The sequence below is a fragment of the Sturnus vulgaris genome, chromosome 1 (genome assembly GCF_052056855.1).
Source record: "Sturnus vulgaris isolate bStuVul1 chromosome 1, bStuVul1.hap1, whole genome shotgun sequence".
In the NCBI taxonomy this organism is placed as follows: Eukaryota; Metazoa; Chordata; class Aves; order Passeriformes; family Sturnidae; genus Sturnus; species Sturnus vulgaris.
Window position 1 is genome coordinate 136728255 of NC_142243.1, and position 21553 is coordinate 136749807.

At 42.1% G+C, this 21553-nt stretch overlaps 1 protein-coding gene and 1 long non-coding RNA gene across 46 annotated transcripts in view; one reads left to right on the plus strand and one right to left on the minus strand.

Annotated features, from left to right (window-relative positions):
- Positions 1–1671: 1671 nt before the first annotated feature.
- LOC148225548 (uncharacterized) lies at positions 1672–16985 on the minus strand. 2 transcript variants are annotated; one of them, XR_015798767.1, is made up of 2 exons: positions 16546–16985; positions 1672–15660 (listed from the first exon to the last, which is right to left on the minus strand). It is a non-coding gene; the product is annotated as an uncharacterized LOC148225548 (long non-coding RNA). The 2 variants fall into 2 exon arrangements; XR_015798770.1 differs by having other exon boundaries at positions 16543–16985.
- Positions 16986–18063: 1078 nt separating this feature from the next.
- The window catches only part of RIMS2 (regulating synaptic membrane exocytosis 2), a 447523-nt gene continuing 444033 nt past the window's right edge, over positions 18064–21553 (plus strand). For all 44 annotated transcript variants that reach the window (XM_088177854.1, XM_088177865.1, XM_088177882.1 and 41 more), the window contains exon 1: positions 18064–18248. In XM_088177854.1, the coding sequence (XP_088033980.1) occupies positions 18079–18248 (170 nt within the window). In that variant the 5' untranslated portion in view covers positions 18064–18078. The remainder of the gene's footprint in view (positions 18249–21553) is intronic.

Genomic DNA, 21553 nt, shown 5'->3' on the forward strand with positions numbered 1-21553 from the left:
GATTCCTGTGTCATCAAGCTTGTAACAATATAAAACAATACCTGTGTGCACACCTACACACTATACAAATAATAAACACTGCCAGCCACAAATCCCCAGGGGCAGAGTGCAGTGCATGGTTGGCACCTGTGCAAACAGAGGCTGTGCTGGGTATTGCTGCTCCACCCTCTTCTTCCAGCTGGCCAGGCTGAGCCTCACCTGTGGTGTGCACACAGCTGCAGTGGGGCTCTGTCACACACTCCAGGCACTGACTGATCTCCAGCCCATGTTTCCCCTTTGCAGGCCCCTGGACCTTCAAGTGCCTCAGACATGTGGTCCTGCTCCACTGGATCATGCTCCTGTTGTCCTGCTTGTGGGCTAGTCCCACTTGAGATTTGCTAGCCTTGACAGGTAGATGCACACAAGACTAGTGAGAAATAGGGTGGAATAATAATATGGGGTGGGCTGCAGCAGTGCAGTGTAATTGGTAAGCTATCTACGTGGGACTGGTCCCCTTTATTCTCTTTGTCCTTGATTTTTCTATGCCTCTTTCTCTCCAGTCTACCTTAGTCACTCACTTTACACAGTTTTGGTGGTTACCTTAAACATCCCAGAGGAAGTTTGGCACACTTCCGCACTGCTGCAATCCACTAAAAAGTAATCCTCTAATAAATTTTACACAGTCCCTAAATTCTTACTCCTCTGAAGTCTTAAAACCCTTAGGCAATCCCTCAGTTTGTGGAGTTCTCTAGGGAGTTTCCTACACTTGTTTAGTGGGCTTTGCACTAAAAGCAGTCATCTATATCATTCCCCTTCCATGTTTTTTGGGTTGGTGAGTCTGTGCACTTGGTTTTTGCTAATGGTTCTGATCCTTGCTGTGGCTTTGTGTTTAATTGGTAACCTTTAGTCAAGCAACAAGTAACTGCAGTACCCAGTGACTGGACCAGGGATGTGGTGGAGGCAGTAGAATTCATCTTGGTTAACCTTAGATGTCTAAAGTGCAGGCCCAGTGAACAGCTTTGCAAACCTGATCTTTATTTCAAGAGATGTTTATCCCATGCTTCAGACATTTATATTTTAGTTAAAACTTTATTTTTATACTTAACATTCTGATGTGAAATATGACTAGTTAACTTACGAATATCTGTCTAAGTTTGGATAGAACTGCATACAGAGGCAGTTAGGTTTAAGATGAGCAAAACTAGTGACAAGCAAACACCTTGTGCACCTTCTGCAATTCTGCACCTAAAAGTCTAAAAATGTTTAAGGAGAGATGAATGATTTGTTTTGTAACTGAAGACAAAGAAATTTCTGTGGATAATGGTTTGTGGGAAACAAGCTCAGTGTTAAACAAGACAAAGGTGAAAAGGTGTTTGAAGGAAAGGGACTTTAATTGAAAAGAAAAGACTGTGATGTGCTCACCCAAGACTTCTGGGGCTTTAGAAGGTATATGAAGAACTCTAGGACAAAATCAAAGATCACAGTTCAAATACGACCAACTAAAAACTGCTGAAAGTGTCATTGCTTACTATATTAAATCAAAAAAATACTTCCTCTCAGTTGAGGATTGTGTACTTTATACACAGTTTGAAACAACTTTCAGGACTTATTTTCAAAGGTAGTGAGTAATTACTGTTAGACTAACTTAAGGCAGAGCTGCTGTTTTCCAGTGCCTTCAAAGTTTGATCTGTCATTTCTGAAGTTTTTGGAATACATAATGAAATACCTTGAGTTTTAAAATTTTTCTTATATTAATGAATGTTAGTATCCTTAATGATTTCATTTTGTCCAGGGCTGTAGCAGTTTCAGCAGGTACAAACAATGGGTAGATGGAAATGATCAGGAGCTTATAGCATGTTGCATCGTGTTTTCTACTTTTATGGCTTGTGTGGGCAAAACCAAAGATCTTTCAGCAGACAAAAGAGCATTGCTGATTATTAAGAAGATAAATGGATGGAGATGATATTTTGACTGTCATTGTAAAACTGTGATTAAAAACCATAATACGATAGAAACCCACAGATTTAATATAGATTCAGTAGACATATTGTGTTCATGTATTTATTGCAATACTGACATCCAAGCCTCTAACTTGTATTCAGTCAGAGTGGAATTATTTGAAGACGTGGCTTTTTTTCTAAGAGCCTTATTGTAGAATGTGACAATTTTTTTCAACAACATGAAAAATACCAATTATTTAGAAAGCAGTATATGAAAACTGTAGTGGCATAAGGCACAAGTGGGCTGTGGGATGTAGCAAGGGATCTGTTACACCTGCTAAGAGAGGCCATTGCACCAAACAACTACTGGAAACAAGTCCACTAGTTCATGACAGAGCCAAGCCTTATCAACAGCTGCAGAGTCCCAGTGTGGGCACTCCTGCTTTTGCTATCTAGGGCAAACATCCCTGGGTAGCTAAGCAGCAGCGTTCGTCATTACTCATTTCCCTTTCTCTCTGTCCTGTGAGAACAGCTGTTTGCTGTTTTTCTGCACTTCGAGATCTGGGGTAGAGATCAAACAGTACCTGAGGATGAAATCACTTCTTCCTATTTGTAAAACTGTTTTGATCTGAGGATTCCAGATTTTCCAGCATTAGGGTTTTCTTTCTCTTCTGTTTTTGTTCTCTTCACATCCCTGCTTCCCAAAATAGCACCTCAGAAATTCTGGCTTTCTCTGTGGTCATCATTGACTTGGCTGTATGACTTAGGTTTTGCAAATCAGAAAACTTAAATACTTCTTGCTTGAGGTTATTTCTACTGTATAATATCTGGGGCAATATTACCCCAAATCCCTCCAAAAATGAGGATTGTTTTGCTTTTTAAGACCTATGGTTGCTTTAATCATTTGCAGATGCCTATGAACCTACACTGTGGTGTGCGTAGTATTTAGGATGCATTAAGGGAAAGGAAACCTGGACTCAGAAATTCGTGGAGGATGAGAAACCAGGAAAGCCAAAGGTGAAAGATTATTACCAGAATCTAATTGCAAACTGGCCAAAGGGGTGCAGTTTGGCATGGCAGGAGATGGGGGAGCCATAAGGCACAGATCAAAAATAAAGGAGCATGTCAGCAATTTTCTTGCTCAGATTGAGTGAAGACGAAAGGGAAAATTCAATCCTCTTATGCTATAAGAATGTAAGGTGAAATATCTAAAATGCCAATTTTTTTTTTCTCACAAATGGGATAATCCAGCATTTTAGTCTGAAAGCAAAAGAATCATTGGCTCAGCTGGATATCTAAAGGTATCATATTTATAGACCAGCTATTTCAGGAATAGAGCCTGTGTTCTTTTGCATCACTTAAGGCAAAATATAACCTTGGCAAACAAAACCACTGGCAATATTTGCAGTTGCATCATTCTCAAGTGAGTATTTAACATCAGAAAATGTTAGGACATTCGTGGTAAGCTGCTGTTTTTTACATAATCCTATCAGTTATGGCCGTCCAGTAGCTGTATTGCAATTATCTCAAACAGAAAATGTTCACTATCACAAGTTAAAGCACCGTGGGGTAGGTAACTGGATTATGATACTGATGTCAAACTGTGGAATAAACTTAATTCAGTAATTGGATGTCTAAATGTGATTTGAAACTAAGGTTTAGTCAGAAGAGGGTTTTTTCCCCCCCAGGAATAAAGGAATAAAACCAGAAATCTGGCTCAGTGACAATTCTTTAAATTATGGACAATGTGTAGTAATTTGCTTCAAAAGACAAATACCTTTATGTGTTCTGTGCCTTATTCTGTGGAGAGTCTTTTGTGTGAACAGCCCTAGACAGAGAATTTTGACAGAGCTCTGTATGTTGAAGAAATGTTACAGTGAATTTTGAACAGAGCCAAAATTCACACGGATGGTCACACTAAAGGTTGCAGTCACAGTAGCAGACATGGAAAAATGTGGCAGAACTAAATTGTTTTTAAAAATCTATTAAAAAGACTTTCATTTCAAAATGTTTAGTATCCAAAGATTTTATTCATAAGACAGGAAACGCTAAAATAGTATGCAGTACATTGTTAAATTAACCAGTTAAATATTTCAGTGAGAGATACCTGAAGGAAGAAACTGTAAATCTGTCAGGTTTTCGTTTTTTCTGTCTGTCTTAATTCAACCTACTTTTCATATCACCAGAAGCATAAAACTTCAGCTGTCTTGAGGAAGTAGTATCAGAAGCCAACACCATCACAATTTCCCAAATTTTCTTGCAAAACTGCTGCTTTAGTGAACATGCTGCTGAAAATGTCTCTGTGGTTTTCTTGTCTTTGGGGATGCCAAAGGTGTCAGGTTTCTTGGGCCACAATGTCCAGGCCAAGATCAGGGCCTGCTTTATTCTGTGCAACTGTTTCTGAGTAGCCAAGGGGAATGCCAATGCTGGCAGCAGCTTTCCATCCCTTCCTTCCTGACCTGCAGATGTATGTTTAATGCATAGCTACAAAAGACTCTTAGCTTGTCATGGAGGGCGTTAGATTTCCATGCTGGAGGCCAGCCATGGCAAAGCAGAGCATTCCACTTGAATCATCTGCTCACAGTTGAAATCATGCAAAAGTTCCTGTTTTAGTGAAGTAATAAGACTTAAGACTTCCCTCTTATGGAGCAATACAATTCTCTGAGGTCACGCTGGTTTTTACCACCTTTGTTTATTATAGACTTTCTGACTTCAGGACATTTTATTCAGTTCTGACAGTTCTTAAGCAGCATGCTTTTTATCAATGTCTCCAGGAAGCAGATACCATCAGCAATGTCCAGACCTACATGTGCGTGACCTGACCACAGAATTTCACTGTCTTGAAGATGTGTTGCCTCCAAAATACAATAAATTCAGTATTTACTTCAAGCCAGCTGGTTAGAGATCTTGGTCCATCTGGTGCCTTAATGAAAACCATAACATTTTTGGGGTATTGTACAGATTCACTAAAAAAATTCAGAGATCCTCTTGAAAGCTTGCTGAAAGTCAATAGCAAAGACCACAGTCTAGGTATGTTTGGTATGTCCCACTGTGCATTGGTTGTGAAAATATGGTCAGCACAAGATCAGCTGCCAGAAGTAATCTCCTGTTCTTAAGGTACCTGAAGGTGCAGTGATGTTGCAAATTCAATTCAGTTAACTATGTAGAATAATTTTCTGGAGAGGACTGTGATGCTATGACAGTCTTATAGTCACTAAAATTGTCTTTCATGTAGTTTTGTAGGTTTTTTCTTCTAGGTTCTTCTTAAGTGGCTCCATTCTTTTGTACTCAGTTCAAGATTTAGAGCACCATTTTGTGATCCTTTTTGCTGCCTTTGTGCAGATTTGACCTGTTTTACCCTACATTGTGTCATGCCTTCCAGTTCTTCACTTTTAAACTATTTTCATGTTAATGCAAGATTATTTTCTCACAGTTATTGACTTATTTAAATTAGCCAAATAGATTATTTTTCAATTGATAGGACAATTTCAATATGAAGTAGAAGTCTCTTCTTTAATTTGGGGTAGAGTTTCTTTTATGGTAATGGTATTTCCTCCTTTGGTTTTTATTAGTTAATTCTAGCTATTATTAAAATCAGGAGCCCCCTTTTTGCTACCTGCCAATGTGATTGTCTTTTTTCCATAAATATTTATTCCCTTTTTCCATTTTAATGGGATTTTGTCCTGATCATTTGGGAATTTCTGCTTTGCTGGTCCCTTTCTGACACTGCCACTCCACAGCATTGCAGTGACCCAGCCCTCCTATATTTATTGAAAAATGCCAGAAAAGTCTTAGTTCTACTAATATATTTTGCTGAAGATACTAAAATTTTGTTTTTGTGAAACCTGAAAATTACACCTTTCAGTGGAAAAATTGCTTTTTAAAGAACTGATGTCTAAACACCATACATTTGAGTGGCTATTTTTTTATTCACTTCTTCTGCAAGTATTTGATTTAAATTTATTTTCCACAATGGCAGCATCTATGTCACACTCACTCTTGGCACCTAAAACTTACATGCCCAGACATTCAGAGGAACAAATAAAAATTACTACAGGTTAAAACCATGTTGTGCCCATATTTTATTATGACCTGTCTGATATGATTTTGTGGGCAGAACATGTTCTTGCCATCAAGAGATAATTTAATCTCTCAAAGCTGGATAATGTCTTTATTGGTGCTGCTGTGTGAACAGATTCCAGATACCCAAGTCATGTTCAGTCCATAATTAGTTCTCCCTACTAATTATGCCCAGTCGTGTCAATGAGGGTGTGCTACTGTTCTGTAAGATGTTTTAGAAAGTGGTTTTGTGTCATGGTAGCATTTGGAGGGTTTTCACCCTCACTGACTTGAACTGTGTACCTGCTGCTTTGCTGCTAATTGGTTCCTCATCAGCCTCACAAGGCTCTTTACATCATGTCACTCACAATCAGTGCAACTTCTCTGTTTTCCTCCAGCAGGGGAACCTCAGTAGTTCATGATTTTATTATTGTTCTTCAATTTGATACAATCTGTTCCTGACCATCTGTACCCACTCATGCTGAGAATATCAATACTGTAATTTTCCATCTCCCTCATAACTTGAGCTGATTTTTCCAGCTTGCAGCATTGTAGGTACATGCCAGGATCTTGTACATAACATGGAGCAGCAGATACTTCAAGGTTTGAGCTCCTTGCTGAGATGGAATTGGACTGATGCTTGTTGCACAGATTCATTTGGGGCTATCCACTAAACCAAGGAACTGAGAATGGATATTGTCATGGAGACAAAGTGAAGGCTTAGGCAGTAATATTTCCAGAGGAAGGTGGTCAGTCTTGCATCCAGCTTCCACGCTTGAAGAATCAAATTTCTGTCTGGCCTCTATCTTTGATTTACCCAGCCTTGGTAGACCTGTCGGGAGCTTACATAATCCTGCTGACATAACTTTGGATCAGAGTCTCCTAAGCAGCCCAACACAGCAAGGTACCAGGTTCAGAAATGGGGAAAAATGTGGGTTTGCCTCTGTGTGGGGTGAGTGTGCATGCACGTGCACGTGTGTACTTTGCATAATTCTGGCAATTTGTATTCTGCTGTACTTAGAATTAAGCAGGTAATTTAGCTTTTCCTCTATTTGTTCATATCTGGTGCTTAGAGGATTTGCAAAATCTTATTCTCAGCCATCAGCTAATTTCATAGAACCTACTAAGCTGTTATGTTTTCTGGTGGACTATTCGATAATTAAAAAAAAAAATTTTCTTCACATAATGTCTTGAAGTAAAATACTTGTAAATGCCATGTGATTAGAAATCTGATAAATTATATCCTTTCAGTATGTAAGTAATCTTTCGGGTCATGCAGACTGCTACGTTTGTGTGTGTGAGAATATGAGGGAAAATAAAGACACATAATGGACTATAACAAGAGGTTTCAGTGATGTTCTAAAGCACAGGAGCAAAGTTCAGATAGTTTATGATCCACTTAACAGAAACTCTCAATAGAATAATACCTCTATAAATCAAATTTTGTCCATTGCTTATTTTAAATATGTGATTCTGACTCATGAATCCATGCCCTGTAGAAATTTCTATACCTTCTTGAGTCATGCAAATGTTGCTTCTTACCACCCCAGATCTTGCTTTCTTGAGTGGTTAGCTCTGTTGCACCCTACACTGCTGTCATATATTTTTCACTTCATGTAACATCACCATTTTGGGGAAAAGTATTGTGCTAATTTTTCTTCCTTTTCAGAAATAATTTCAAAAATTTCAATAATTTCCAAAAGAATTTATTGTACAAAATTGGAGAAATACAAGAGGCGATCAGTATATACATGATTTAGAACCAAATTAGAAAAAAAAGTATACACAAACAGAATAATTTGTGCTACTTTCTTCATGTTACCTTTTTCCTGCTTCAAAGGCCAGATCACAACAAAATGTCATTTTGAAGGGCATGTGGACATCATCCACTAGGGAGAAAATGCACTCCTCTCTATGAAAGGCTTTAGCCAGCTAGTGAACAAGTTTACCTTTTTCTCTTTTTAAGATATTCTGTGAGAGAATAAAGCAAAGCTGAGACATCTTTGTGTATCCTTCTCATCCTATGAGTACTAGAAAGAAACATGACATAAAACAGTGGAATTAAATGCTTGCTGAATATGAAATCACAGACAGTAACTGTGTAGGGCAATAGCAGATAACTCTATGAAAGCTGAAGATGTTACATCAGGTGGAAAAAGTCACAGGAGGTAACTTTCTGACTAAAAATGAGAAGTAGTTTGTTGTGAGAGGAGCAAGCAGCCGTGTGTCCAGCATGTCCTCTTTGCTCTCAGGGTGTAAGTCTGCAGTGTTGCAGTTGTTAGCAGTCATCTGCTACTGCAGGTTAGGTGCTAGGCTAAAAGGCTTTACTGAAGTCCAGGCAGACAATATCCACAGCCTTTCCCTCATCCATGAAACAGAGGGAGATCAGGTTGGTCAAATAGGACCTGCCCTTCATAAAACCAACCTTGCTGGGCCTGATTCCTTGGTTGTCCTGTACATGCCCTGTGATGGCACTCAAGATGAGCTGCTGCATGGCTTTCTCTGGCACTGAGGTCAGGCTGACAGGCCTGTACTTCCTTGAAACCTTGTTCCAGCCTTTCTTGTAGATATTTACTGATTTCCAGTCAGCTGGGACCTCTCCAATTACCCAGGACTACTGGTAATGATTGAAAGCAGCATGGCAAGCTCTTCTCCCAGCTCTATCAGTACACATAGGTGGATCCCATCTAGCCCCATAGACTTGTGGATGTCTAAATTACATAGCAGGTTGCTGGCTATTCCTCCTGGATTATGGGGGCCTTCATTCTGCTCCTCATCTCTGTCTTCCAGCTCAGAGGACTGGATATCCAGAAAACAATTGGTCTTGATGTCAAAGACTGAAGCAAAGGAGGCATTAAGTACCTCAGTCTTTTCCTCATCCTATGTCACTGTTTCCCTCTGCATACAGAATTGTCAAATGTTGATTTGTCCTACACACCTCTTGGAGGGCAGTGATTTGTACATAAGAAGCAGTGCTTTATTTTAGTGTATAACTCAGTTTTCTATATTTTTATGGCTGAGTTTTGAATATGTTGTAGACTCTTTTTATAGGTTTTGAGCTCTTGACAGCCATGAATACTTTTGAAAACGACTGTGAATGATGGATGAATACATATGAAATCCACAGTATCACCAACAAAATGCCATCAGCTGTTATTGATTTTTTTTTTTTTGCTTGATATCTTTTGAAATTGCTGGCACAGAGGAGACTACACACACAGAACGTGGCTACTCGTCAGACCAGCTCATATTCAAGAGAGAAATATAGGAAGGAATGCACCAAGATAACTAGAGAAATTTGTTTGGGTATTTAATGTTAACACATACAGTGGGAAGTAAAAAAGATTATGAATCCGCCCACTATTATGAAGTACAGCAGTAATTAGATAAGCATTGTAAGGATAGGACTGATTTACTGAGGTAACTATAAACATGTCTCCCTCAGTGCAGCTTTCTTGCTTTTGCACATGCACCAGGTTTCTTACCCCTCCTAAATTAAGGTGTAGAACAAATTCTGTCCACTGTGGGGTTGATGCTAGGAAGTTTCAATACCTGCTCAGTTTGCTCTGTGAGAGAGCATGTACATTTGCTGTGAAAATATTTCCTATGGAAAAATAGAGACGAGGCTGGGAAGTCTTTCTGCACAAGTGTATCCTCTTTGGCTTTTTAGTACATCAATTCTGTAGCACTAATCTGAACCGTAGTACAGTGGTTAATGACATTTAGGCTAAGCAGCTGTGTTAACTCAGTGTTTCATACTTTGTTGTTATTAGGGTAGTTACCGGTCCCCTTCTTTTCTTTTCCAACTCATAAACCCCCTGCTTTTGAAAGTGCCATCCACTAATTTTATAGTGGATGTAGTCCCTTTTGTAAGAGACAAGGCAAACTTTAGCAGCTGATAGTCTAAAGTATTGTCTCTCTAAAAGATTCTCTGCACACTGGCAGTGAATTAACTCCTTTTGCATTCAAAGAAGGAAATTCTCTACACCTTCTTTTTTGATATACCTCTTTGAAATGCAAGAAGAAATATCAAAAATAAGCTAATAATATTTTATTATTCCTTTCCTTCCATCCTTTCCTTTGTAAGACCATTCCTTACAGAGATTTTTTTTCCTGTCCACTATAAAAGGACTGTGTTCAAGTGCTGCTGCTCCTACTTCACTATCATCAGGAAAAGATGGAAATAAAATTATAAACTTGTCATCCATATATATTTTAAATACCTTTGTCTGACAGCAATCCTAAGAAACACTTTTTGCACCAATTTGTAAGATGTAGCATAACAAAGGTAATAATTATACTCAAAGGTTATGTATTTTCTGAGACTAATATTGCCAGTAAAAAGAGCCAAGCTTTTGTGCATGTGAATCCCTTCTCAGAATGTTTTGATTTTCTACTTATTAGAAAATCATTATGAATGTAATTATACTAATGTAGCTAGTGAATGAATCTTGTTTTAATCATACTTGTACTTCTAAGTATGGCAGAATCCTGGTCTGGAGAGCAGAACACAAAGCAGCCATCATCATGTTACTATGCATTTGTTGACTCTCATTTGGCCTAATGTAATTTTCCCCTTAGCCTAGTAAAATGCCAAAGTTGATTAATGTTGATTAAGACTGTTCATAAACTTTTCATGCTGCACAGTTTGATTTTATCTGAGGCATGTCAACTAGGATCTTCAGGGGAGCCTTTTTAGAGAAGCAGTGCTAGGAAGTGTCAAATAAGTGCTAATGATCTCAATACACATGGAAGAAATTTTTTTCCAATTAGACTTTAGCTTTCGCCATTCTTGTGCCTTCTGTCTCAGGAGCATAAAATGAATTTTCACAAAATACTGGCTTCTTTCTTCATCTACTGGAGCTAAAATTGTAATGTATGCTTGCTTGAATTAAAAAAAAAATCAAATTGCCGGTACCATTATGCTTTTTGGAACAGTTTCACAGTGTTGCCACTTCTGCCTTTACATATTATTTGAATTAATTGAACTTCCTGATAATTTTCTGGTCATTTGACCAGAAACCTAGAAATGTAGATTTCTAGAGAGAAAATACCAGATGCTAAGCCTTAATTTTCATCCCTTTCAGGCATGTTTTCTTTATCAAAGCTACTGTAGTCTGGGTCTGTGAGAATTAACTGTAGCTGAAAATTCAAACAGCTAAAACCCTGCTGCCTTTGGATTTTGAGGAAAGCAAAGAGTCAAACCAGTATTTGCTACCTCTTGCCAGTGGAGGGGTCAGAACTGAAACTGGATGCAGTGAAAAAGAGACCTCAGTAATGGGCTGTTTTTGTATGAATGGATGTTACCTTGAGAACTTTCCATTCAAATGCTACTTTGGGAAAACTCTAAACAGTTCTACTGCAGCGATGATGCTCTGTCTCCCAAATTGTGTCTCATTTTTCTTCAAAGATCAATTTAACACTATCTTGTAATAATGTCCATGAAAAATAGTAACCTTCCATTTCTCTAGTGTATTTATCTGTTGTCTTCTCATTTTAATTGCATTTGTCTGAGTTACCCATCTACTGTGTTTTGTCTGTGGCTCTCTGAGCTTTCTGTGGCAATAAGCTGTTGCCTGTGGTTTTTTTACTATTGATTTCTAGGGCACTAGACTCTTCATATATGACTAGGCTTTCTAAGCATGACTGTAATAATAATTATTCAGGATATTATTACTACTTTTAATAATGAATAATAAATTAAGAGACAGAATCACAAAATAGTGCAGTCCATGGTGAAAAAAAAAAAAGGACAAACAGTCATTTCTATCTTGTATAAAATCAGGAATTTTGAGACTTTCAAGATGTCACTACAATAGGAATGAATATATTCCTCAGATCTGGAACAGGATATTCTGTACCAACTCTGGAGGACAATCTTATGACTGAATTAAAAAAAAATCACATGGGACTTGAGAATACTGGTGTTTCTTCTAAAGCACCTTGAGTTTCAGAAATGCAGGAGGGGTGAGGGAAGAGGGATTAGAAAGCAACAAAGAGGGAAGACAATGCTGCATCCATAATTTACACAAACATATGATAATGTTCTAAGCACCAACTGTGCTAATGTGAGCTTGTGCTTTATGTGTTGAATAATGTCTATACACTCATTATTTTGAAACCAGTGTAGTATCTGACAACTCAAAACAATTACAAAGAAACCAGAGTGCTCAAGATGAGGACAGTTTTTAGTACCAATAAAGGTATTAAATAGCAATGAATGGTGCATAAATGACCAAAAAAAATAACTAGTATGGTTTCCGTAGGATTCTTGATTCTACAATTCTTTTAGCTGAACAATTGCAACATTATTGATTTATGACTATCGGGACTGTTAGATTATAAGAATTAACTTGCTGCCCAGTTACCTAGAATCATTGCTGATAGAGGTCAGGAATCAAATAGAAATGTATAATCAAAGAACTGTCATTACACAGAACTTTTATGTTCTTTCAAAACTTCCTCCTTTAACTTTCAATCAACTAACTGAACAATCAAAATTGCACTGTCAAATTCAGACAGAAAATACTGTGTTCAAGATCCTGTAGAGACTTTAGCCTGCACCTTTAATTCAGCATGTTTTATGTCACAAATATGACAGAATATTTCAGACTGAGCATGGAAACAGAACTGCAGGAATGAGACATAATAAAGTTTATAGCATTGATCATATTTACAAACTTATGTACTCTGTGTCTAAATGCTCTGGACAAAACATCCAAGCTGCAGAAATCATGTTTATCAAGTATCCAATTTATAGAATCATAGAATACTTTAGGTTGGAAGGAACCTTTAAAGGTCATCTAATCTACCACCTCTCAGAGCAACACATTCCAGTTTTACTACCTCTGTGATAAAAATAATTCTTCTTTCTATATATCTACTTTAGTTTGCAACAGGCTGTACTAAAAAATATTTCCCCATCTAACTTATAGACCCTCTTTAGGTACTTAAAGGCCACATTAAGGTTCCCAGAGCCTTCTCTTCTCCAGGCTGAACAACCCCAACTCTCCCAACCTTAAACCAGAAAACTATCTAATTGATCTGAGCCTCTCTTCAGTTTTCAGCCAGCTGTGCTTAGAGAAAACCTACCTTCAGGGCCTCTACCATACTGCATTTCAAAATACAACCTGGATCCCAGATCCTCGGTCCACTGAAAGAAGGCAAACCAATCAAAGCAATTCTCTTTCAGAATAAGGTTGAAAATCCTCCATAACCCAAGCAGCTCCCACGATGCCCATGGAGAACCCTCAGTCCTCTAATCCAAAAGGTTTTTTTTGGTTAATGGTTCTCTTTGAGCAAGGAAAAGGCTTGAAATGGGTAAAAATTACACACTTCAGCATAATTTAAGAAATTCACCCTTCTGGCGGAGTGAAGATACTGATCATATGCAAAGAATGGAGGAAAAAATGTGTTCTCTTGATAAAAGACCAATATCTTTCCATCTACTGCAGGCAGATCCTTAGCACCAATGAAATTAGAACTATTTCACTGAATATAGTTGGTTATGGTCAGTGTATACTATATATACCACAGTGTATATTATGGATGACCCTCTTTTATAGAGAAGGAGAGAAACAAAAAAAATCTAACTCCTACCCATAAATATCTAGCATTGTTCAAATAACTTGTGGGGAAGTATCCAACTAATAGAAATTTGCTCGGAGCATAAAAAAAATTGCATAGAGAGTAGCAAAATCCTCCTGAAAGCAATCAAATGACATTTTGGCGACATTATATAATATGTCCTCAATTTAGACAGGAGAAAGCTGGGAAAGATCCAAGACTGCACCAGAAAACCAGCCCATGATGGTTGGATAGCACTTAGTACAGGACCTGGAAAACACAGTTTGTTGCAGTGTAGTTTTTCTTCCTCTATGGGAATTTGAGGAGTCCTTTGCAGACTGTTTCTATGAAGTGCCCTGCAGATACATTTCTTGCTGGTTATACATCTGACTTGATCCACTGGGAGTCTGAGTACTGGTCATTTTCAATCAAGAATATGTTTTTAATTTTCTCCATTCACTGATCCATAACAGAATACTTTAATCTTCTCTCCATGTCAGCTACATAAAAATATTTTCTTAGTTTCAAATTGGGACAGAAATAAGAAATAATTAGTTACGCTGGATTTTTTCCCTTATACAAAACATTATAAAGCACGTGTCAGCATTTCCTTTCCACAGAAGACTTACACTTCACATGCTTAAACAATAAATCTACCAGATCATTTAGTCTTGTAGTTGCTATGAGGAAGGAAATGGGAGTAAGTATAATGAGACCCTTAGTGAAAGACATTTTGTGATGATATATAAAACTGGGTTACAATATCACTGTTTCCTTGGGAACCCCTTATGTCTAGCAGAACTGAAAAGGAACAGATAAAAAAAGGGTATCAGAAAAAAAATTAATAACTCTGCTGGTGTCAGTACATTTAGATGACTTACAGAAGCCACCAAAAGAAAGTATCATATACCTTTGATATGCAATTAGAGTGAATTTTCATTTACAGATTTTTGCAGTGAAGAGCAATTTCAGCAGAAAATTGTAAACCAGGAATGAGAATCTGTTTTTTTGGAGGGTGGTAGTGAGATCAGAATAAGAATTGAAAAGAATAGGAACGGCAGGTACCTGGAGACACATGAAAAGGAAGGTCAGAATCAAAAATTAATGGTCCTTAAAAATAATTTTTTGTAAACGATCATCATACATGATAGTATGATGATTTGTTGATGGATTATAGAGTACTGTTGACCTCATCACACTGGAGTGGGTAGAGAAGTCTGTGCTGTGAGTATGTTTTCATCAATATGTCGCCTGGGTAATGTAAATAACAGTAACAACATGAGACAATTCTATGCAGGCTGACAGGAACATGAACAAATAATGTTTGTTTTTAATTGCAGAAAAGTGTGAGGAATGACAGGTAGAACTGATTTTGAGAAAAAGAAAGAAGCTTAGAAAGGTCAAGTTGAACCATTTTTTCACTGTCATCAAGACAGGATGTCTTCTGCCCTGAATCTGTTGTCTCTTTTCAAAACAAATAGCTAGATAACATATGGGGATTACAGTTCCTGTCCCTGTATTTGTTTGTTTACAGTTACCCATGTAATGGTAGGGGATTTAGTGGAAACAGGGCAAATACCAAGGAGAAAAGAAAGGTCCTGAAATTCTACAGTAACACTGAGAGCAAGTGTTTGTAATTTGTGGATGAAAAATCACACGCACATTGAAATGAAGCAGACACTGTAAATCCAGAGACTTCAAAGGTAAATATCCATTGGAAAGAATCTCAGCTGAATGAGGCAATGCACAAAAAACTGTAGTGATGTCTTGCAACCAAGACTACAGCCTGAATACTGCTTGTGTTTATGGTTGAGGCATGGCATGAACCATGGCATGAACCATGGCATATTCTTGAACCAACTGTGTAACCCGACAGGAGGAGTGACTACTTTCAATTGGTCTGGCTCCTTGTAGTCATTCTTAGAAGTGATTGAGTGATTCCTCTTGTTCTTCACTTACCTGGGATAAAAACGTATTTTCCAAATGGTTCTGTACAGTTAATTCTTCCATTCAACATTCATAGATTGATAAAGAGTGTACTATCTTTGGTAATCTGATGACACATGGTTCTGCATTTCCTCTTCTTTTTGACTTCGATGCCAGATTTATCTAGTGCCTGGAAGAAACAAGGAATTCGGTGAGAGCCAGCTGGCTGGAATCCAGTCTGAAAGGTGAAGGTGATGTGAACTGGAAGAGCAGAATGCTTTCAGGACTGAATGAAAAATCATACAGTTTATTTTACAAGGATATCTGCTTAAATATTATATGCTCAGTGTCTTACACAATGGTTTATGGTTTTTAACAAAGGTTCTATTATACACAGTTTTACATCAAGAAATGAAACAGTCTCCTTTAGCTAAGGATGCCAGTGACATTTCTTAGAAAAAATTAAAATTCAATGACTATATGTGCCTGATAATAGGTAGAGATTATTGTTAAGACCTGCTTTACCAAAGCAAACCTCTTCTGTCCTGACAATCTGTTCCTCTAGAATTTGTTTCCACAAAGGAATGGTATTTTCACCAATATCGGAGGCAGAACTCGTCAGTTTGTGGAGCTGCATCCTAGAATTTATTTTCTGTGGAAATACAGCTAATGAGGACCATGATAGGTTCTGGAAGATTACTTTTTTCCCCCCATGTCTTTGCACCTGGTTATAAATTGATGTCATGGCAGATAACAAATAGCACCAGCTCCAAGTTTTTAAAATCACTTTATTATTGCTGCATACACTTCGAAGTTATCCAGCACTGATGTTATATCTCATAGAGAACAGCAAGCAGAACTCTATTATCTCTTACAGAGTAAAAGCATACAGATTTGGATTGAATTGTTTCTTTGGCATTCTTGGATAAGGTATTTCCCATTTATTTGGTCTAAATGGCATTTTAGATACTGTTGGATACTTCTTCCAGCAATTATTTTTTGCCTCAAAATGAATGCGCAGGTGGGGGATTTAGGAGGCAGCAAAAGAGTTTTGAGAGGTTTATTTCACCACTACCTGGTGCCCATGTGGGAGGAAGACTTTCTCTTCCAAGCTTCTCTCATAAGTGTCACATTCTTGCTCTTCTGGGTTAGAGGAATCTGTCCAGACAGAGGCTGGGGTAGATTTCACACCTTGCGTGGGGTGAAGGACACTCCAGCAGGATCGTGGAACAGCAGGTCTGTTTGGGCTGGATTCGCACGGCTGAACAGCGATGCGCTTCCCGGCTCGGGGGAACCAGAGGCCGGCCCGGCGCACACCCCGCGGCTCCCTTGATGTTGCTCTGCTGTTGTCCGCCCGAACTGCAGACCGCGCCGTGGGGCCTACGAGGGGACGGGGATATGGGTGCTCTGCCGCCCTCCCAGGGGCTTCCCCCTCGCCTTTCCCGCTGCCTCCACCTCCTCCTCCATGGGCCGGCGCTCCCCCGCGCCATATCCTTCTTCTTTGGGCTGCGCTTGGGGACCGGCCCCGCCAAGCGGGTGCCCCTCTCCGGCTGCCCTGCGGGTGGCAGGAGCGGCGGGAGCGGCGGGAGCGGCGGCCGCGCAGCATCTCCCCGCCCTCCTCTTGCCCCCCCGCGGCCGCCGGGCTCGGTCCTCCCAGCGCGTCGCCGGCGCCTTGGCTCCTCCTTGTCCTTCCTCGCGTGATTTTTATCGCGTCCATTTTTTGTGCGGGGATAAATAAATAAATAAGGGCAGCTGCCTCCCGCCGCCCCCCGCCGCCAGCCCGCGCGGCGCCGCTAGGGGCGGCAGCCGGGCCCCGCATCGCCCCGCGCCGCTCGGCTCAGGAGAGGGAGGCAGCGGGGCGATGCGGAGCCCCCTCCCGTGACTCCGGCTCTCCGCCATGCCATGGGTTAGGCGGACTCCATCCCGCAGCCGAAAGGGCACCAGCCAAGCGAGGCGGCGGCAGGAAGCGGCGCGGTCCGGCAGAGGAGCGGCAGGCGGCGGCGGCGGCGGGAGGCGAGCGCGGCGCCCCGCGGCCCCTTCCATGGACGGCGGCGAGGAATTATGAGCCGCGGCCGGCGGCCGGGACTGGCGCTCGCCCGCTGGGGCTTCCCCCGCTGCGCGCCCCGGGGCGCCGGGGCTCCGCTCTCTTACGGCACCCCCCTCGACCCCGCCGGCAGCCGCTGCCCCCGTCTCCTGACCCCACGACGCTCGCTCCGTCCCCCCTCTCCCCGCTGGGCGCTCAGGGTTGGGATAATCTCGCTCGCACCCAAACCACAGCGCTCCCGCGGCTAATCCTGCCCTCTCCCCTCTCCCTTCCCACCCCGCCCCCGGCCCTTCCTCTCCCGGCGCTGCCCTCTCCCCGCTCCCCCTGCTCGCCCCCCGGGGCCCCTCCGTCCCCGTCCTCCCGCTGCCGCCGGCGGCCCGGCGGGTGGGTGCGAGGTCGGGGCTGCCGGGCACCCCGCCCCTCCCCGGCTGGGCCGTCATTAGGCTGCCGGTTGATTACAGGGTATTGATTTGTATGTGTTTCTCCCGGCGCCGGCCGCTCCCGCGGGTGCTGCTGGAGTTCGGGCAGCGCTTCTCGTAGCGGCGGCGGCAGCTCCCACCAAACATGTCGGCTCCCGCCGGGCCCCGGAGCGGCCCCGCCGCTCCTCAGCCTCCTCCGGCCCCGCAGCCCGAGATGCCGGACCTCAGCCACCTCACGGAGGAAGAGCGGAAGATCATCCTGGCCGTCATGGACCGCCAGAAGAAAGAAGAGGAGAAGGAGCAATCCGTGCTCAAGTAAGGGCGGGCGCATCCCTTTCTCGTGCTCCCGGGCTCGCGGCCGCGGAAGTCTCTCCTCCGGCCCCGGGGGAGACACGGCCAGGGCGGGAGAGAGGAGTCGGGCTGCTGGGGGCGGGCAGGGGTGCTCGGCGCCGGGCGAGTGTGGGGCAATGCAGGAGGGACCCGCGGGAGCGGCCAGGGACGGGGCAAGGCTCGGCGCCTGCCTTGGTCGCGCTCCGCGGGGCGGCTCCGGCTCCGCACGCCCCGGCGCCGGCGGGAACCAGGCGCCCAACATGGCCGCACAGGTGCCGTCCTCACCCGGCGTGTTCCATCGGGAGGACGGGGGTGGGTCGGGGCGGCGGTCGGCGCCGCCGGAGGGGGCGGACCGGCAGCACCGGGCCCGGTGCTGGGGGCGCGGCGGGCTCCGGGCTGGCGGCGGCGGCCCTGCCTGGCGGAGCGGCACCGCCGGGGCCTGGGCTCCGGCCGCCTGGCTGGGTGGGTTTAGCCACAGCCGCCATCTTCCCCCGACAACGTGTCTGCCGCCCGCCCCCGCCCCGCTGCTCTTTCCAAGCGTGAGCCCCGGCGCCGGGGAAAGCGGGACTCCCTCCGCCTGCCTGGCGCGGGCCTGGGGGCAGACCCGTCCCCGGCCCCAGCTCCGGCTCCGGGAGCTGTCCGGAGCGACCCGGCTCAGCGCTGGGAGCTAGCTATCCACAGCCACCCTGCCGGCCCAGCACCGGGAGCTGTCCACAGCCACCCTGCCGGCCCAGCACCGGGAGCTGTCCACAGCCACCCTGCCGGCCCAGCACCGGGAGCTGTCCATAGCCACCGTGCCCGGCCCAGCACCGGGAGCTGTCCATAGCCACCCTGCCGGCCCAGCACCGGGAGCTGTCCACAGCCACCCTGCCGGCCCAGCACCGGGAGCTGTCCACAGCCACCGTGCCCGGCCCAGCACCGGGAGCTGTTCGCGACCCCCGACCCAGCTCGGCACAGGGAGTGTCCGGACAGGAGCGCCGGGCCGGGGAAGCTCCAGCTTTCCCCGTGCTCTATGCCTCATTCCCCGGGAGACACCGATCTCCTTGCAGGCACGGGGGTCCCGCTGCCGTGCATGGCGCGGGTCACGCCCTTCTCCAGTCGGGCTGGCAGACACTGAGTAAAGTCGAGAAAACTGTTCTCCCTTCGTGATGGAGTAACCACGCTGACTTCTAATGGTTTAAAAATAAGCAAAGCTGCTGCTATAGTGAAGATGATTTTGATGAGTGTGGTGAAGCTGAAACTCTTAGCGTTTTTTTTGGTACCAAAATTAGCGTCGTGTCTTGGACATGTTAATTGCAGCTGGCCTTTGACACTCAGCACCTGGAAGATGTCTTCTGGGTTTCAGTTGCTGACTTTAGAGTCTGTTTCCAAGATTCATTGCATTATTATTGGCATCATAGCAAAAACTTCAAATATCATTCGTGTGACAGCTCTTAAGTGTTGAGGAGAACTCATAAAAACATTTCAAAGTCTGTTTAAAAAGGTTTTTTGTTGGATGAACATTCTGAAGCATGTCAATGTAATCTGAGCACTAGAAATAAAGTACCATATCTTCTTTTGTCACCACATCTTAGTCTCTTGCTCTACAGTTTGTTTGCTATTGGGATACTTTTATTTTGAAACAATTTAGACTCCTTTATTTTATTAAATTGTGTGATATATCAAATGCAAAAATACAAACTTTTGTCTAAAATTTCTGCACTCTAAAAATTATTAACAAAAATGGAAGTTCAAGTTGGAAGCTACAGGAATTTAAGGAATTAAGGTTGCATTTTAAATATATAATAATAGCAATAAAATTTTAAAGAAGGCTCCTGTCAACTTGTACTGTGGGCAGTAATATTTATGATCAAATATAAAGTATGATATCAATAGCTTGAATGGTTAAGCTTGCAAATGGAGAATAAACTGTTCTCAAGTAATGGCAAGGTAAAACTAACTTCAGAAATGAAACAGAATTGTTTTCATTTGTAATATTCAGAATCTTGGAAGCAGACAATGGGCAAAAAAAAGGTCTTCATCAAATCTAAAGATAAACTTTACGTGGGGTTTAGTTTCTCATTATGTCTCACTAAAAGTTCCTCTTGAGTTCTGTGTAAGCTGCAAGGGAGATGGTATGGTGTAAAGTTCATACATAAAGGACGGCCTAAAGCTGCACTATTAGGAAAATGCTCTTATCAATGGAATTGGAATAGATGGCCCACAATATTTTAGAGGGTTAGTGAGAAGTGAGCTGGTGTCAGATGAATAACTCATCAGTTTCATTTTTCTTAAAATGAAGTGTTTCCTTGAACCATCAGATACATGTTTATTCTAAAAATATCTAGCATATTTATCAATCACAACCCTTCACCAAAGTCATACCAGCATCTTTATGTAGTTATTACTGAGTTTAATTCTCTTGAGAGATATTTTCCTTCTGTCAAAATAAGAGAAAGAATAAAAAAGAAACCCTCCATGTTTATATGAATGAACTACTGTTATTGCATAGAGATAAATATAGAGCTAAATCCTGCAGTCTTTGTTCAAGTGTAATTCTCCTCGAAGGCATGTTTCTTTTGAAGTGGAAGGTATTTTTGCCTCAGCAATAAAATTGTGTCATTTCATTCCATGGAGAAATATAGCAGGATAAAAAAAAGATGCTGAAAACAAGAGCTGACATTTAGAGATATTAACACAAGAACTGTTCAAATGTTGAAGAAAACAGCACAAATGTATTCCCTCTATTTTTTTTTTTTGTAATTTATGGTGATTGAGTGTCAGTATGAATGGCTAGTCCCTGGGCTCTACTTCCTTTCTCCATTCTATTTCTATCTTGTGTTTTTCAAATTCTTATGCTGTGCCCATCACTGTGGTATTTGAGCATTTTCCAAAAGAGCATTAAGTAGTGTGACTCACATCTGTAATGTGGACTATTTATTCTTTTCCTTTCACTCCCTGGGGTAAATATGTGTGGATTTAAAATAGATACATAACTTCTCCTTATGCTTGTTTTACTCTTTTTGGGGAAAGGGAATACAGATGGTATTGAGTTGTAATCTGCAGCAACTAATAGTGATCGGGTCAGCATGAATTCTTGCCAGGATTTGATGGAACATGATGGCATGGAAAGCAGAAGCTTTCCAGATTTGCTCTCTCTTTTGGCCTGGTTTGGTCTGTGAAATATGCTGAGCTACAGTTGTGCACTGTATTCCTGAGGTGGAGCTTCTGCTTTAAAAAGGACAGGTGGCAAACTCTGCTGCTTTGACTGTCTCTCTTCTGGAATTTTTGAGACCCTTGGAGTACATTTT